At 29.3% G+C, this 17,943-nt stretch overlaps 11 protein-coding genes across 11 annotated transcripts; 5 read left to right on the top strand and 6 right to left on the bottom strand.

The window, feature by feature from the left end:
* Window positions 1-260: 260 nt before the first annotated feature.
* On the top strand, window positions 261-1,778 carry BN7_2668 (Glycolipid 2-alpha-mannosyltransferase; the record flags this gene model as incomplete). Its single annotated transcript, XM_011276735.1, has 1 exon — window positions 261-1,778. One exon carries the CDS (start codon window positions 261-263, stop codon window positions 1,776-1,778), a length of 1,518 nt encoding a protein of 505 aa, XP_011275037.1.
* A 97-nt stretch (window positions 1,779-1,875) lies between these two features.
* Window positions 1,876-3,507, bottom strand: PHO8 (alkaline phosphatase PHO8; the record flags this gene model as incomplete). The annotated part of the gene is made up of 1 exon (XM_011276736.1): window positions 1,876-3,507. The coding sequence occupies one exon, from the start codon at window positions 3,505-3,507 to the stop codon at window positions 1,876-1,878; it is 1,632 nt and encodes a 543-aa protein (XP_011275038.1).
* Window positions 3,508-3,778: 271 nt separating this feature from the next.
* Window positions 3,779-4,138, top strand: COX16 (Cox16p; the record flags this gene model as incomplete). Its single annotated transcript, XM_011276737.1, has 1 exon — window positions 3,779-4,138. One exon carries the CDS (start codon window positions 3,779-3,781, stop codon window positions 4,136-4,138), a length of 360 nt encoding a protein of 119 aa, XP_011275039.1.
* Window positions 4,139-4,271: 133 nt separating this feature from the next.
* OST1 (dolichyl-diphosphooligosaccharide--protein glycotransferase subunit OST1) lies at window positions 4,272-5,675 on the bottom strand (the record flags this gene model as incomplete). The annotated part of the gene is made up of 1 exon (XM_011276738.1): window positions 4,272-5,675. The coding sequence occupies one exon, from the start codon at window positions 5,673-5,675 to the stop codon at window positions 4,272-4,274; it is 1,404 nt and encodes a 467-aa protein (XP_011275040.1).
* Window positions 5,676-5,956: 281 nt separating this feature from the next.
* Window positions 5,957-7,585, bottom strand: BN7_2672 (eukaryotic translation initiation factor 3 subunit D; the record flags this gene model as incomplete). Its single annotated transcript, XM_011276739.1, has 1 exon — window positions 5,957-7,585. The coding sequence occupies one exon, from the start codon at window positions 7,583-7,585 to the stop codon at window positions 5,957-5,959; it is 1,629 nt and encodes a 542-aa protein (XP_011275041.1).
* A 442-nt stretch (window positions 7,586-8,027) lies between these two features.
* Window positions 8,028-8,933, top strand: PRE3 (proteasome core particle subunit beta 1; the record flags this gene model as incomplete). Its single annotated transcript, XM_011276740.1, has 4 exons — window positions 8,028-8,077; window positions 8,149-8,163; window positions 8,224-8,272; window positions 8,337-8,933. The coding sequence occupies 4 exons, from the start codon at window positions 8,028-8,030 to the stop codon at window positions 8,931-8,933; spliced, it is 711 nt and encodes a 236-aa protein (XP_011275042.1).
* A 113-nt stretch (window positions 8,934-9,046) lies between these two features.
* Window positions 9,047-9,850, bottom strand: BN7_2674 (3-oxoacyl-[acyl-carrier-protein] reductase; the record flags this gene model as incomplete). Its single annotated transcript, XM_011276741.1, has 1 exon — window positions 9,047-9,850. One exon carries the CDS (start codon window positions 9,848-9,850, stop codon window positions 9,047-9,049), a length of 804 nt encoding a protein of 267 aa, XP_011275043.1.
* Window positions 9,851-10,803: 953 nt separating this feature from the next.
* RTT109 (H3 histone acetyltransferase RTT109) lies at window positions 10,804-12,156 on the top strand (the record flags this gene model as incomplete). The annotated part of the gene is made up of 1 exon (XM_011276742.1): window positions 10,804-12,156. One exon carries the CDS (start codon window positions 10,804-10,806, stop codon window positions 12,154-12,156), a length of 1,353 nt encoding a protein of 450 aa, XP_011275044.1.
* Window positions 12,157-12,428: 272 nt separating this feature from the next.
* Window positions 12,429-14,834, top strand: DNM1 (dynamin-related GTPase DNM1; the record flags this gene model as incomplete). Its single annotated transcript, XM_011276743.1, has 1 exon — window positions 12,429-14,834. One exon carries the CDS (start codon window positions 12,429-12,431, stop codon window positions 14,832-14,834), a length of 2,406 nt encoding a protein of 801 aa, XP_011275045.1.
* A 343-nt stretch (window positions 14,835-15,177) lies between these two features.
* BN7_2677 (uncharacterized protein) lies at window positions 15,178-15,723 on the bottom strand (the record flags this gene model as incomplete). The annotated part of the gene is made up of 1 exon (XM_011276744.1): window positions 15,178-15,723. The coding sequence occupies one exon, from the start codon at window positions 15,721-15,723 to the stop codon at window positions 15,178-15,180; it is 546 nt and encodes a 181-aa protein (XP_011275046.1).
* Window positions 15,724-16,720: 997 nt separating this feature from the next.
* BN7_2678 (uncharacterized protein) lies at window positions 16,721-17,380 on the bottom strand (the record flags this gene model as incomplete). The annotated part of the gene is made up of 1 exon (XM_011276745.1): window positions 16,721-17,380. One exon carries the CDS (start codon window positions 17,378-17,380, stop codon window positions 16,721-16,723), a length of 660 nt encoding a protein of 219 aa, XP_011275047.1.
* Window positions 17,381-17,943: the final 563 nt, after the last annotated feature.

A 17,943-nucleotide genomic window follows, 5' to 3' on the forward strand; every position in this document is an offset into this window, starting at 1 on the left:
TTAACGCGAGGTTTTTTTTTATAATTCTCGAATCGGCAGTGTTTTTGTTTTAGAATAATTATTCAATTAACCGTGAAAAATTATTAAGCCATGAACGCTTAACTAGGATCTTCTAATCAAGAGAATAAGGTGCTGGCACTTTAATAAAAGGTCTTATAAGCTGTGATCATTAGTAGGATCTGTGAATGTCTACACTGTGTCGTTTGGAATTGAAGAAATCATATAGCTGATATACCCATATTAAACAATAATAATCAGAGATGAGCTACGTGAGAAACATATCAAGACTTGGTCAACGTCTTTTCCATGATCTAAGGACATATTTCAGTATAACCAGAATACGATATGTGTTTCTGATATCCATACTATTCATCATATCATCATTTGTCTTTATCTATAAGGATGAAAGTTATCAATATACTTCAGATTCTTTACAAACTATAAGTGATCGAATCAATTTAATAAGTTCCAAGATTGATAGTTTTAATATAAATGAAAGTTTCAAACAAGATAATGAGATTCCAGACCAACCAGCATCAATGATTGAATCAACAACAACATCATCCACACCTACCACAATTATACCAGATTCAGCTACTACAGCAAATGGTTTACATCATCCAAGTGAAACTGAATATCCAAGAGAAAATGGTGTTATATTAATCTTTGCAAGAAATGCAGAATTATATAAATTAGTAGAAACTATTTGGTCATTTGAACAAAGATTTAATCAATATTATCATTATCATTATTTAATTGTCACTGATATTAATCATACAAGAAATTTCAGAAGAACTATACTTTCAATAACTTCATCAAATGTTGAGTTTCATACAGTACCAAGACTAGGAATACCAAATGGGTTAAGTAATAATATGATCAAAGAAGGTAAAAAAAATTTTAGGAAACAAGGTATAAAATTTAAAAGAACTTCAAAACAAAGAAATGAATTAAGATTTTGGTCAAAGGGGATATTTGAAATTGAAGCATTGAAAAAATATGATTATTATTTAAGAATTGATCTTGGTGCTTTTTTTTATAATGATATTCAATTTGATTTTTTCAAATTTATGAAAGAACATGAACGTACTTATGGATTTGGATTTGCACAAAGAGGTCAAGAAGGATTATATCCATCATTATGGGAAAATACATTAGAATATATAAAACAAAACTCCGGGGATATTAATAAGAATAATATGATTGATTTTATTTCTGATGATAAAGGTGAAACTTTTAATCGTTGTCAATTTAGATCAAATTTTGAAATTGGAGATTTAAATTTTTTCAGATCAGAAAAATTCTTAAAATTAGCTGAATATTTTGATGAAAAAAAGGGTATATATTATGAAGGTTGGGATGATTCAACTATACGTACTCTAGCTGTTACTTTATTAGAAGATAAACATAAAATTCAATTTTTCAATAATATAGGATATAATGATCATGCGTATTATAATTTAAAATCATGTCCTTCAGAAGAATCAATTAGATTATCAACAAATTGTATATGTGATCCATTAGATGATATCACATGGACAGGTGATAGTTGTATTGAAAGATATTTTAATGTTAATTCATACAAGATTCCTGAATATGTTGAAGATTATAAAAAATTTAGAGCTGAAGCTGAGGAAAGAAAACGTATTGAAGCTGAAAAGAATAAAGTTGAAGAAGAACAAGCAAGAAAAGCTAAAGAAATGGAATCTGCTGAACAAGCAAAAGTTGATCAAGAAACTAGTGGTGAAGATAAAGATAAAGATAAGGATAAAGAATAATTTACGTATAAGAACTAGTTCTTAGAATATATAAATGAATTATGCATGTACTGTATGAAATTATATAGTTAAGTAATAAATTGAGTTACATGTAGCGCTATATTTGAGCACCAGTATGATAATGATCATTAGCTTCTTCTTCGATGTTTAAACCTTGTGTATCAGATTTTACAGATTTTTTAGGTTCATGTTGAGTATCTTTAACTAATTCAGTAACTTGATCTAAATCAAGATTAAAATAATCCACAATAAATTGACCAATTTCAATATTTTCATGATTCCCACCTAAAGTTTCATATAATTTAATCATTGTTGATCTTTTATTTGCATATGCATAAATGTTTACATCAACAGCACTATGACCATGAGTTGACCAACCAGTTTGTGATCTTAATGAAATGATATTATTTATAATATAATGAGAATTTGCCTTATGAGAGATTAATGATTCAACTTCTTCATCAGTGAAATCTTTAATACCTAAATCTTTAGTTAAAATTTCTTCAATTATAAAATTTTTCAAATCTTTACCATCATAATTTGCAATTTTTTTATTTAAATATTCACCAGAATGTTTAGCATTTAATAAAGCTTCAGGATACCAAATATAATCTGGATAATTTGGAGAAATTTGTCTTGCAGTTGCTAATCCACCAGTTTCATGATCAGAAGTACTAATCAAGATAGTTTCAACATCAGATTTATCAGCAAAATCCTTAACAGCTTTAAAAGCTTTATCAAATGCTAAAACTTCACGAACTTGAGCAGCTGGATCATTATTATGACCAGCATGATCAATTCTTGAACCTTCAACTAATAAGAAGAACCCTTTATCAGAATCTTTAGTAGCTTCTGTTAATGCATTCAATGCAACCAAGGCTTCTTCTTCTAATGATGGATGAACTTCATCATCTCTATCCAAATCAAATGGAATATCATAATCATCTAATAAAGCTAATAATGGTAATTGAACATTTGAACCTAAGTTTAATTGATCAAATTCAGATCTATTTCCAACATATGACCAACCTTGATTCTTGGCTTCATCAATTAAATTTCTATCATCTTGTCTTGAACCTTTATTACCATATTTATGATCATTTGGAGAATAATAATGAGTTCTACCACCACCAATTAATAAATCAACAGATCTACCTAATGGATAATCACCAATTTGATGTTGAGCGATTAAATCTTCATAAATACGTAGGGAAGTATGAGCACTGAATGCCGCTGGTGTGGCATCTGTAATTCTTGTAGTGACAACTAAACCAGTAGCATAACCTTCAAGTTTTAAAGCTTCCATAACAGTACCACAAGGATTGGAATCTGGATCCACACCAATAGCAGAATTATAAGATTTCATAGCACATGAGAAAGCAGTAGCACCAGCAGCAGAATCTGTTATTAAAGAACTTGAAGATCTTGTTCTTGAAGAACCAATCAAATATTTATCCAATTCTAAAATATCATCAATTGTTAAATTATCTCTATATTGTCTAAAGCTTCTTGTAAGGGATAATGAAGCAGGACCCATACCATCAGTAACAAAGAAAATGATGTTCTTCTTTGTTGGTTTTGAAGTCCCAAAGATCTGATAACATCCCAACAGTGAGAATACAATCAATAAAGAAGCTGCAGTCAAAAGAACAGAGCGTGGATTGAACCTGCTTGTCCTTCTATCATTCTTTCCTTCTTGTGGCCTCAAGAGCCCTTGTGATTCACTCATAATTGACCTTTGAATCGACCTTTAACCAAAAGAACCAATATAATTCTTGACTTTTGACGTGTTTATCTATGATTACTATCAAATTGTGCTGCTTCTACGAAAATTGTGGAGCCGATGCGAAATGACAGCCATTCATTTCCTATTGTGGTAGTTGCCTGTTTGGGTAGTTTATTATTATTTTTATTGGAATTTTGTCATTTTTTAAAATTTATTGATTTTAATTTGTACAATTTGATGATTTTATTACTGGTTATCAGAAAGAAAGTAGATCATGTCAGACTTTGGTGGGAAGAGGTTCAGATCCAAGAGAGATCAAGCCATATACGATGCCTCATGGGCTGGAAGATATCAAAAACAATTAAGGAAATCACCATTTTTGGTGTTTGGTGGACCTTTCTTAGTCTTTATGGGGTTAGCATCTTATTGGTTATCAGGTTTTACTGCTGTTAGATATGAACAAAGAGATCAAAGAGTTCAAGAAGTTACTGAATCTGATATCATCAAATTAAACACCAAAAAGAGAAATGTTGATGTTAAAGAAGAATATTATAGATTACAAGGTTTAGGTGAACAAGATTGGGAACCTAAAAGAGTTCCAAGAATGAAAGGTGAATCTGAAAATGTTTGGTAAAGATCCAATCAACTTATTTATATTTCATGTATATATATTATAACGACGGCTATGAATTTACAAAATAACTTAATTTTAAACTTTTATTGTAGATATATATTGGTTATCAAAACCTGATATATTGTAGATCACCCTAATTCTTTGCTTTTAAAGAAACATCAATCTTAGTTAAAGCTAAATAACTAATCAATGCAATAAAGACAAATTTAGCAATATCTAAAGCTTTTTTAATAAAATTCCAAAAACTATATTCATATTTAATTAAAACATTTAAATGACTTAAATCATCAATAACATTTGAATAAGTTAATGTAACTTTAGTATGACCATTTGATAAATCAAAATATGATAATTCATAACCTTCCAATTTAGAATCATATGGAATTGGTGAAACAATATCCAAGATTTTAGAACCTTCAGGTAAATAAAAACTTAATTCAACTTCATCATAACTAGAATCAACTGGACCATTAATAAAAGGTAATGATAAAATATATTCATCTTTTAATCCATTTGGTCTTAAATAATCTCTAAGAGAATTTGTCCAACCAATTGTAAAATTATAATTCCATCCACCAAAAATTGGATATCTTGGTTTAATATATAATTTATCACCCATAACTTTTGATGTTGAAACATTACCAACTAAATCTGTATAATAAACATCTCTTGCTTCTTCTAATAAATCTAATTGTGCTGCTGCAATAGCTGAAGTTTGTTTGAAAGCTTGTTTATTTAACATATAATCAGATCTTGAAAATCCATTTTTTAATGAAGCACCTTTATTTGTTAATTTATAAAATTCTTCAACTTGTAAAGAATTTGCCCAATGTGAAATCCAAATACCTCTTTCTAATTTTGTGATTTTTGTTAAAGGTAAATTATGTCTATATAATAAATTTAAAACTGTAAATTTAAAAGGTTCAATTTCTTCATCAAATTCATAAACTAATTTTTTATCTTTAACAGAACCTTTATATAAATTAGTTTTACCTTCTGATTCTAATTCTTGACCATCTGGAATTCCTGCAATTGATAAACTTGAACCTGATAAAGTTTTATAAGCACTAATTGGTAATTTATTAGTCTTCAATAATAAAGTTTGTTCATCAGTTAACTCTAGAGATTTTGGATATGGTTCAATTGAATCAGTAACTGCCAAGTTAACATTTAATTTGAATGATTGATTTGGTGCAATTGGTTTTGGTAAATTAACTTTAATATAATTAATTAATGGTTCATTATTAACATTTGTAGATTCTTCAATTAAACTAGTTGATAATGCTTGTTGACCATTTGGACCTGAAAATACAAAAATACTTAATCTATCATAAACATAATTTGGTAATGCATAATAATATTCTGAATTTGGTTTTGAATCAATATTTTTAATTGTTAATGATAATATTTCTTTTGAATATGATTTTGAAAGATCTATAGTTCTTTTAAATTCAACATTTTCCCATGTTTGGTCCGGTATGAATGAACATGAAACGATTGTCAACAAGAATGACAATGCAATGACAAACAACTTCATAATTGTATTGAATGGTGAAGTATAACTTGGTCTTTTTACTCAAAATGTCAACATTCATTCTTTCCAAGTTTACGTTTAAAATTAAATCGTGTTCAGTTTTCGGGTGGAATTCCGACCTTAAAAATTCCATTCTCGTGACAGAAAAACCGGAATTCGATTATCTTTTATTTAACCATTATTTAACCGTCTTTTATATACAATTACATTAATTAAAAGATAAGTTATATATTGAAGAAATGGTGTTCAATATTGTATATCTATAGTTATATATACAATTCAATTTATTCTTCATCTTGGAAAGCATTTTCAGGAACTTTGAAAACAGTTAATTTTGGACTATTTGGATCTTTTAAGATAACAAATTTACCATCATCTTCTCTTGAAATAATATCAATAAAAGATTTAACAATACCCCAACCATTACCAGTGGATAAATTGATTTGTAAAGCTAAATCTTGTGGTCTATAAGATGAAACACCTAAGATGGTATGTTTAGTATTATCTTTAAAATTAGATCTTGAAACAAAACCTAATTTAATTGTATCAACACCAGCTAAAATTGCTTGATTTGTCCATTTAGAAAATTTATTATTATTATTTTTCAATTCTGCTGCAATAATTGCACCTCTTTGTGAAGTGAATTTTGATTTCCAATCTAATCCAGTATTAGTATATTCATTAACTGCTTTAATAGCTAATGTTTGATTTGATGTATGATCTTTTGAATCAAATTCAGTTCTAACAACAATTGATAATGGTTCAGCATCTTCAGCATTTGATTGTAAATTGAATTTTTTATATTTATAACCTTTTGATAATAAAGGTTCTGAAGAATCAATATGGAATGGATTTGGTTTATTTAATTTAATAACATTTTCATCTAAAACTGAATTTGCTAAGAAATTTTGATTAATATAAGTAGCTTCTAATGATAAATTTTCTGCATTATTTATATTAGCATCTAAACTATCAGATGGTGCATCAATAGCATTTTCATCAACAGTAATTTTATCAATTGAAGAACCATCTCTTTTATCTAAGAAAATAGTACCATTTGATTTTGTTGCAACAATATCCCATGAATAAACAGATCTTGAAGCACACATTAATTGTGTTATAACAGAATCAGTTGTATAAACTTTAGCAATATTTTGAGAATGTAATGATTGAATAACTGGATCATCAGAAGCTGATGGGTTATAAAAAGCTCTATCAATAACTTTTAATGGAACACCAGCATTTCTTTCAATTTTCTTATTATATAAATTAACTGAACCATAAGAATCAATTTCTTCACCATCTTTAACTTCGAAATTTAATTGAGTTAATTTACTTAATTTAACTTCTTCAACTAATTTCCAATCATCTTCAATTTTAACTGAAGGTTCACGAACTCTTTCAGGTTTATCATCTTTCCAATTACGACGACCACCTGCACCACCGAAAAATGGTTTTCTTTGACCAGATTGATTTGCATTGTTACCAGCTTGAGGTCTATTATTAAAAGTTTTCTTTTGATAACCACCTTGTTGTTGTTGAGATTGTTGATTATTACCACCTCTTCTACCTTTTAAAACAGTTGTACTATTTTGATTTCTTGGTGCAGTAGTTTTACTATTATCAACAACAGAAAATTCTTCTTCACCAGTGGTTTCAGCAGCAAAACTTGAAGCAGCAGAAGCACCATACGCATGGAAATAATCTCTTTGACCTCTTTGATTTTTTAATTTTGAATCTTTATTTAAATTTTCATTTGCAGTCCAATCAGCAGCTTTACCTAATTTATCACCTTTGGAAAAAGGAGCATATGGGATATCACTGAAACGTAATTCGTTTGGAACAGCAGCTGGAGGACCCCAGATATTTGCGGATGGGGCCAAACTTTTCAAATCAAAAGGAACAGATGGCATTTTGTAGTCTTGTTTGATACTTTCAATATGTGTTTAATGTTTCATTATATTCAAATTTATCGCTGATATTTTTTTTGCGTATTGAAAAAAAAATCAAAATCGCGGTTCGCGCGCAGAGTCTAAATAAATTTGGATAATTAACTAGTGGATAACATTGTATTACTGGGAAATCAGTAACTCTTATAAAATTATGATATATAAAATCAATATATACGACTTCAATAACCCCATAACACTCTCATCTTCCACCCCTTCAACCACCAACCATCTCTTAAACCCCAGATCCAGAGGGTAAGGTTCGCGAATTATTTTTAGAGAGCAGTTCAAATTCGCGCATCTGATTTTGTTTGTAAAGTGTTGATTAAAGTGGCAATTGAGATTCAAAAGATTCAGAATTGAATACATACAAATCAAACAGGAAAACAAGAAGTACAACTATAAAATGAACGGGATCTCTGTGGATATCAATCACTTGAAGAAAGGTGAAGTCAAGTATGTTGCCATTGTGTCTTTTATGCGTGTGAATTGATGAAGAATTGACAATACTAACTAATTTCAAATAGCCTTGGTACATCTATGTATGTTGATGTTATATTATAATATATTGAAGTATGGAATGATTCTAACAATTGGAATAGTATGGCTGTTAAGTTCAAGGATGGTGTGATATTAGGTGCTGATTCGTATGTATTTGTGGTGATGATTACTATTATGATCTCAAACTAACAATTTATTAGTCGTACAACTACAGGTTCTTATATTGCAAATCGGTAAGTTAAATTTTATTAATTCCAAACAATTGATGGTCAACCAACTAACAACCATTCCCAGTGTCACAGATAAATTAACTCAAATCAATGATAAGATTTGGTGTTGTAGATCAGGTTCTGCAGCAGATACTCAAGCAGTTGCAGATATTGTTAAATATCATTTAGAATTATATACTGCACAACATGGTAAACCACCTTCAGCTAAAATAGCAGCTTCATTATTACAAGAATTAACATATACAAATAAAGATGCATTAACTGCAGGATTAATTGTTGCTGGTTATGATGAAAGATCTAATGGTGAAGTTTATAGTATACCCCTTGGTGGTTCAATTCATAAACAACCTTTTGCAATTGCAGGTTCAGGTTCTTCATATATTTATGGTTGGACTGATGAAAATTATAAAGAAGATTTTACAAAAGAAGAAGCTGTTGATTTTGTTAAAACTGCTTTAACTCAAGCTATTCAATGGGATGGTAGTTCAGGTGGTGTTATAAGACAAGTTATCTTGACAAAAGATGGTATTGAACGTTTAGTTTTCTTTCCAGATGAATTTACAAAACCAATTAAAGCTTAAAGGGGGATTGTATAGTGTGAATTAGATGAAAATTTATGTGTGTGTTTTTTATGTGTTGTATGTGTATATTGTAGGTTTATATGGTCAAATGAAAAAAATGTATAGGTTTACTTTCAAGTGAAGCAAATACCTCCATCAACAACCATAGATTGACCAGTAATATAATCAGCTTTATCACTAGCTAAGAAACTAACTAAATTAGCAACATCTTGAGGTACAGATCCTCTACCAAGTGCAACACGATCAATTAATTTATTCATTGTTTCACCTTTTGGTAAACCTAAATATTTACCCATTTTATCATCAATTTCATCCCACATTGATGTTGATACAAAACCTGGACAATATGAATTAACAGTAATTTTTTTTGATCCTAATTCTTTTGCAGAAGCTTGAGTTAAACCTCTAATTGCAAATTTTGTTGCTGAATAGATTCCAAACATTTCAAATGCTTCAATACCTGCAACTGAAGATGCATTTATGATTTTACCTGGTTGATTTCCTAATTCTTCAAATTTTTTAGATGCAGCTTGGATACCGAAAATGACACTATTAACATTAGTTTGTAAAGTTTTATTGATTTGTTCTTCTGTTGTTTCTAAAATTGGTGCAACTGTCACAATGCCTGCATTATTAACAATTGTATTGAAAGCACCAAATTCCTCATAAGTTTTATTAACAGCTTCAAATACTTGATTTTTTTGGGTAACATCACATTCAATAAATATAGCTTTTGAATTTGTTATAGATTCAATTTCTTTAACTGTTTCTAATGCTTTTTCTTTTTGAAATGATAAATCACAAATTGCAACTTGATATCCATCTTTTGCTAATTGAATTGCAATTGATTTACCAATACCTTGAGCACCACCTGTAACCAATACAGCTTTTTTCTCTGTTGTAGTATTACTTGTCATTATTATTAATTTTAGCTTTATTGAACTATTGAAACCAAACCTTTAAAAAAGGGTATATCATCCCATTTATAGTTTACTAAATGTAATCCTGGATATCTAATCATTTCCAATCATCACCCAGATATTATGGGGTTCGTATGTACGTACCTTTGTTCTCATCGTATTTGTCGTAAGGCGTTCTTCTTTCCACGATGTTAATCTTAAAATACGCAATTCTTTACTATACTGACATCTTTAACTTTTGACCATAACGGTAATGAATCATGATCCTGGTTTAACGTGATACCATACCCATTTGATTATGTACCTTGTACCTGATGATTGTTTTTCCTGCTCCATTACTCACTCTCCAAATTAGATCTATATAAAGTGGTTGGTTGATTTGTTACTAGAAGAAAATCGTGCTTATTTTCGAGAGCTTCCCATGAAGGTGTCAAAAAAAAAACGTCGCTCCCATACAAAGTATTGACCCTTAAACGGTATATATTGGGAATAACACTTCACACATTGATTTTGAAGGTACACTTCTCTATGAAGTAATGTTCATTAATTTAGTGGCTCTTTACCTATATATTGCTACATATGCCATCTCCATTTTGACATTTTGAAATTCTGCTGAGATGGATTTTCCTACTAAAAGTTCGCCAGATGTGGATTTCAAGAATTCAACTTCTGTTAAAATGCAATTGTTTCTCAACAACCTATAATTGGATCTTCAAATTAAATACATGGTTGAAATCTCTGAGTTTCACTTAATTTATTTACCCCATACTACTTGCGATTCTTTATTGGCTATGGGTAGATATATCTTGTTATTCTGCGTCAAAATTGAAATTGTTGTTACGATCAACCCAAAAATGGCTCGAAATTTGAAAAATAACTTTGACACTTTCTATTAAAATCAGATCAAACGCGTCATACATAACCCATACAACACAAACTACTCCCCAATAATGTCATTGAAAGAATCAATTTCACGTGTATTACCAAAAGATAAAGAGTATGAATTGTTCCATTTCCAATCAAAACCAAGAGAAACTCATCCTTTAGTATCTCAAAAATCATCATCATCAATTCAATCAGATCAAATTAAAACTATAAAAATTGAACATTTTATAACTTTAGCTCATGAAAGTTTAATATTTTTCGGAATTGAATTATTCATATATATAACTATTAATCATTTGGAAAATACTACTGAGAAATTATTATTTGTTTCAAAAGCTGATACAAATGGTCAAAATGTTTCTAATGCCAAAATTGGTCCAATTACTCAAGTTATCTTAAATCATATTATTCAAATACCAATTGATAATTATTTACAAGAAATTATACCCAAGAATCCAATTGAATCAACAGAAACAGAAAACACAATAAATTCCAAAACAATTACAAAATCAACTGGAACAAAAGAAGCTTTAAAAATTCTCTTGGAGAGACATCGTGGTAATTATATAAAACCACAAGTTATTCAACCATATAAAATTTCAAATTATCCAAAACCTATCAAGACAAAAATTTCTTTATTTACAAGATCTGAACCTCAATATTTATTCCCATCATCTGGCGAAAATCCAAAAAAACATGTTCTTGGTGGTGAAGGTTTATTAAAATGGTGGTTAAAAATTCTTGATTCATTAATTTTAAATACTTTCCAAAATGATGAAAATTTACAATTAAAATTACAAATTCCTGCAGAAGATCCAAAAATAATTGAACGTTATTTTAAAAATTTACAAAATAATAATTGGAAAGTTGGTGATATTTTCAATGGAAATGATAAAGATTTAGCATTATATAAAATTCCATTATTTCCTGATGATCCAAAGGCAAGATTTTTAGAACATTTAGTTGTGGAAAATCGTGCTAAGAATGTTGATTTACGTCAATTTTGGATTGAACTACAAGCAAGACAAGAATTTAGATTAGGTGTTACTGTATCAGTCATTGGAATTGAAGGATTTTTGAAAACAGTTGATAATCATAATGATAATAATGATTCTATCTTGTTATCACGTCGTCATTTTAAAAAATTGAAAAACTATATAACAGGTGAAGATTATTCAGATACAGAAGGAGCTTTAGAATCTTATAAGAATATAGATAATTATTTGGAATCTCAATTAGATCAATCAGGAATGAAAATTATTGGGAATTTCGTTAAACCTGTCAAACCAGATAATCTTACAACAGCTACCACAACATCATCCACAGTGAATGTACTAACACCAGTACGTCGGAAAGCTAAAGAACAACCAGTAATCAATAATTTGACTACTCAAGTTAGAAAGAAACAAAAGAAATAGTTGTGTATATACTTTAATACACCATCTAATACACACTTATTACCTGTTTGGGAAGTCTACGATATGCTGCGTAAACCGATGTTTTTGTTTATTTTTTATGTTCCGCGATTTTTTGAACATTTCGATTTTTGGCAATAAAGATGATTTTTAGTTTCATTTCAGCAAAATTAAATTTCATATTGTTGAAAAAATTCTTTAAATTAGTTTTAATCAATCTTTTGGAAAGATAAATTTTCACTTGTTCTTGAAGAAGATTCATTGATTATTTCAAAATGGCTTCACTAGAGGATTTGATTCCAACTGTTAATAAACTTCAAGATGTCACTTATGATGCTGGTATAGATTCATTAGATTTACCAATTTTATCTATTATTGGTTCACAATCTTCTGGTAAATCATCTATTTTGGAAACTTTAGTTGGTAAAGATTTCTTACCAAGAGGTACAGGTATTGTTACAAGAAGACCATTAGTTTTACAATTAATCAATATCGCAGAAGATTCGCCATTGATCCATAATTATAGTCAACCACCAGGTTCTGGAAATGCAGGTCCTCCAGTTAGAGAATCTAAATCATCAACTGGTTCTCCTGAACCTTCAAATGATGAGTTCACTTTAGAAGCTCATTTAAGACAACAACAAGGTTATAAACCAGAAGTTCAAAATGAATGGGGTGAATTTTTACATATTCCAGGTCGTCGTTTTTATAATTTTGCTGATATTAGAAAAGAAATTGAAAATGAAACTTCAAGAATTGCAGGTAAAAATAAAGGTATTAGTAGATTACCAATCAATTTAAAAGTTTATTCACCAAAAGTTTTAAATTTAACTTTAGTTGATTTACCAGGTATTACAAAAGTTCCAATTGGTGATCAACCAACTGATATTGAAAAACAAATTAGAAATTTAATCTTGGAATACGTTGCTAAACCAAATTGTATCATTTTAGCTGTATCTCCTGCAAATGTTGATTTAGTCAATTCTGAATCTTTAAAATTAGCAAGACAAGTTGATCCACAAGGTAAAAGAACAATTGGTGTACTTTCAAAACTGGATTTAATGGATCAAGGTACAAATGCTTTAGATATTCTTTCTGGTAAAGTTTATCCATTGAAATTAGGTTTTGTTGGTGTTGTTAATAGATCTCAACAAGATGTTCAACAAAATAAATCAGTTGAAGAAGGTTTAAATACTGAAGAAGAATTTTTCCATTCACATCCTGTATATAGAACCATATCAAATAGATGTGGTACGAGATATTTAGCCAAATTATTGAATCAAACTTTAATGAATCATATTAGAGAAAAATTACCAGATATTAAGGCAAAATTAAATACTCTGATGGGACAAACTGAACAAGAATTAGCTTCATATGGTGATGCTAATTTATACAATAAAGAAGATCGTGGTGCTTTAATCTTGAAATTAATGACCAAATTCGCAACAAATTTTGTTAATTCAATTGAAGGTACAGCATCAGATATTAGTACAAAAGAATTATGTGGTGGTGCAAGAATTTATCATATTTATAATGATGTTTTAGGTCAATCATTAGGTTCAATAAATCCAACTTCAAATTTATCAACAAATGAAATTAGAACTGCAATTAGAAATTCAACTGGTCCAAGACCTTCATTATTCGTTCCAGAACTGGCTTTCGATCTGTTGGTTAAACCTCAAATTCAATTATTAGAATCTCCATCTCATCGTTGTGTTGAATTAGTTTATGAAGAATTAATGAAGATTTGTCATAATTGTGGATCACCAGAATTATCAAGATACCCAAAATTACAACAAAAATTAATTGAAGTTATTAGTGATTTATTAAGAGAAAGATTAGGTCCAACAAGTTCTTATGTTGCAAGTTTAATTGAAATCCATAGATCTTATATTAATACAAATCATCCATCATTTGTTGGTGCAGCTGCTGCAATGGCAAGTGTTGTTGAAGATAGACAAAAGCAAAAAGAACAAGAAAAATCATCACAAAAATTATTTGAATCTCAAAAAAAACCTAAAATTTTAACAAATGATGGAATTAATGGCTCAACAAAAGAATTTGATGATAATGATGATGAAAACTCAGGTGATTCTGATAATGATAATGAATCAAATTATCATAACCATCAAAATCAATTACCTTCTAACCATAAAAATGATTCCAAAGATTCATTCTTAAATTTCTTTTTTGGTAAAGAACAACAACATCAAAATCAACATTCATCACAACCACAACAAAATGGTAAAGTTAATGGTCATTCAAGACAACCAAGTAAATTAGCTAAAGCTTTTGAAGATTTAAATATCAATCAAAATCATAACAATGCCAATTCAATTTCTTCATTTAACCATAATCAAGATTTAGTATTGGAAGAAGAAGAACCTGTCTTAAGTGAACGTGAACAATTAGAATGTGAGTTAATTAAAAGATTAATTCAATCATATTTTGGTATTGTTAGAGAAATGATTCAAGATCAAGTTCCTAAAGCTGTTATGTGTTTATTGGTTAATCACTCTAAGGAAACAGTTCAAAATAGATTAGTTACAAAATTATACAAAGATTCATTATTTGATGAATTGTTATTAGAAGATGCTGATTTAGCTTTAGAAAGAGAAAAATGTTCTAAATTACTAGAAACATATAGAGAAGCTTCAACAATTATAAGTGATGTTCTATGAGAATTTTCATGATCTAATTACCATCACTTATATAACATCTACATATACATAAAAAATTCAATAATTACTTTTTTAAATACATATAAATAGCCAATTATCAGATCAATACATCTCATCGCCAGTACACTACCTTATCAGTGATCACCGTAACGCTCGTGACAACTAGATATAGACCTCTAGTACCACATTATACATCTAAATTCACCTACTAAAGAAATGGTTTTTGGAGCTTTACTTTTACAACACTCCACAGTGAAACATCTGATCAGAAAATATTAAGTAAATAAATAAGAACTAAAAGCAAAACTTCACAAGCTCATGCTGAAAATTGTTTTGCCATTGATCAGGAATTGTACCGAATGGTACTGATTAACATTATTAATAAACTGAAGAAAAGTAAAACCCATTTGACTAATTCAGGAAAGTCTGAAACCATAAAGTATGCCAAAACAAAGAACAGCAGCTCTGTCAAATGTGGGAGCAAAATAAGTTGTGTTTGTTGGGCTATTATCTTTGATATTTCAAAAATCAATTCTCGTGTACTACCTGTATCAGCGGATGATTGTTCTAGTAATTCCAATTGTTTCATCAAATCAGGGTCTATACTTGAATCGAATGGGTCATCAATTTCGGCATTTAACTGATCTAATTTGTCCTGTAATTCAGAGGAGAGTTTAGTGTTTTGCAGTCTCATTTCATTCATTCCAGTATCTAGTTTTTCATTGAAATCATTTGCAATTTCTGTCAGAACCTGTCTCATGTATTCTTTCAATTCTTCTAAATTAGCTTTCCTGGTATTTGCCAATTGATCAACCTGTTCTTTGTAAATTTCAACTAATTTTGCCTCTAGACTCTCTACCTGTACATAATCTGTAGGTGAGCCTGACATTTTGATATATCAACTATGATATTACCAGCTAATAATAATCACTTTTTGATTTTTGAATAACCAAGTCACAATGTAACACAGTGAGTTTGATGATCTGTCCAATCAAATAAATTGTAGAAGATTAAAAGTTTAAATAACCAATTTGGATTGTTTTTCTAAGCTAAATTAAACTAAAGGTTATTAGTTTGCCCGTAGTAGGTAGTAGGTATGAACATGAAATTTCGTTATATGGTATAATATCCCCAAGTCTAGACCACGGATAGCAAACACAATATTGACCCAAATAATACTGTGAATTAATATATACGAGGAGTTGTCTGCAAGACCATTAGTACACTAGTTCAATATACTATCATCAAAGAAGTCGATAATGTCATGATGATGCTTTTTGACTCAATAAGGGTCTTTTCGTAAATATATGTCAACTCCGCAATCCGCCTATTTGCATAGATTCTCGAGAATTGGTGCAACCAATGAACAACTGATATAAATTATACTTGTGAAAGATCCATTGAATTGATCACATTTTCCAAATTTATATTTAACTGAAGGTTCTAAGAAAGCTGATCATGATTAATCAGGAATCCTATATATGGAGCATGGAAATATCAACAATATGTACAAGAATCGAGAAAGAAGCGCATCAAAGTGCCAAAGAATATTCCACCATTTCATATAGAGGTAAATTCATCGATGATTTTAATAAAGAACGTTTTGATAAATTAGCTTCAATATTGTTTGTGTACGTAATTGATCTTTGTACTAACAGGAGTATTAAATTATACTTGAAACTTATAGAGAAGCCTCCGTACAATAATTATAAGTGATAGTCTATGAAAATTTTCATGATCTAATTATCATGCATCAACTATATAAATTCTACATATAATACATAAAAAATTTAATAATTACTTTTTCAAATTTACATATAAATAGCCATGCAATAAATATCAAATCAATACATCTCATCGCTAGTGCTCTGCCACTTACCACTTGATCAGAAAAAATACCGAATGATGATTAGCACTATTACACCGATGACAGCTAAAGATACATGAAATAAATCACGGTAGTCTGAAACCATAAAGTATGCCAAAGCTAAAAACAGCAGCTCTGTCAAATGTGGGAGTAAAATAAGTTGTGTTTGTTGGGCTATTATCTTTGATATTTCAGAAATCAACTCTCCTATACCTGTACCAGTGGATGGTTGTTGTTTCAATATTTCCCATTGTTCTAACACATCAGGGTCTATACCTAGGTTAGATGGGTACTCATTACTTCTGTAATTCGACTTTGAGAATTTAATGTTTTGGCGCAGTCTCTGCACTTCATTTAATGTTTCATCTAATGTATCATTTAAATTGTTTGTTTTTTGTAAAAAAGACAATTCTTTATCTATCATAGCATTTTTCAAAACTTGAAATTTAGCATTCATTTTGTGATCAAGTCTTTCAAACTTTTCATTTGTGTAAATTTTTAGTTTTGCCTCTAAAGTATCTTTCTGTTTATGATTTGTATCTATCATAGCATTTCTCAAATCTTGAAATTTAGCATTCATTTTGTGATCAAGTCTTTCAAACTTTTCATTTGTGTAAATTTTTAATTTTGCCTCTAAACTCTCCACATATTGTTCATAATCTGTAGGTGAGCCAGACATTCTGCTATATCAATTATATGATGTTACCAGCTAACAATAATCCCTTTTTGGTTTTTGAATAACTATGTCGCAATGTAACACAGTGAGTTTGATGACCTGATCATTCAATTTATTTGTAGAAGATTAAAAGTTTGCTACTGTTTTCAATTTTCAAACAATCAATTTGTATAGTTTTTCTAGGCCCTAAATTAAGCTATATATAAGGATCGACGATGCTCATCGAATATCATCGGGTCTTGTGTCTTATGTAATTGATCTTTGCATAAGTATTGGGAGTATTAAATTACTTGAAACTTTCACAGACGCTTCAATAATTATAAGTGATGTTGTATGCGAAAAACCTTTTGCCTATATATCGATCTACATATACATAAAATAAATAAGTTCATTAGATCATATACATAAATCAAAACCAAAATCAATCATCATGTACTTTCATTTTCATATAATGAGCGCCTGTATAAATAACATTAATTAAGCATGAATCACAATTTGTTGCACAAAAGGTAGTGTTGATCAGAATGACATTGTTAATATGTCAATTATGGAAGTTAGCTATACAT

The sequence above is a fragment of the Wickerhamomyces ciferrii genome, contig 00068, assembly GCF_000313485.1.
Source record: "Wickerhamomyces ciferrii WGS project CAIF00000000 data, strain NRRL Y-1031 F-60-10, contig 00068, whole genome shotgun sequence".
NCBI lineage: Eukaryota > Fungi > Ascomycota > Saccharomycetes > Phaffomycetales > Wickerhamomycetaceae > Hansenula > Hansenula ciferrii.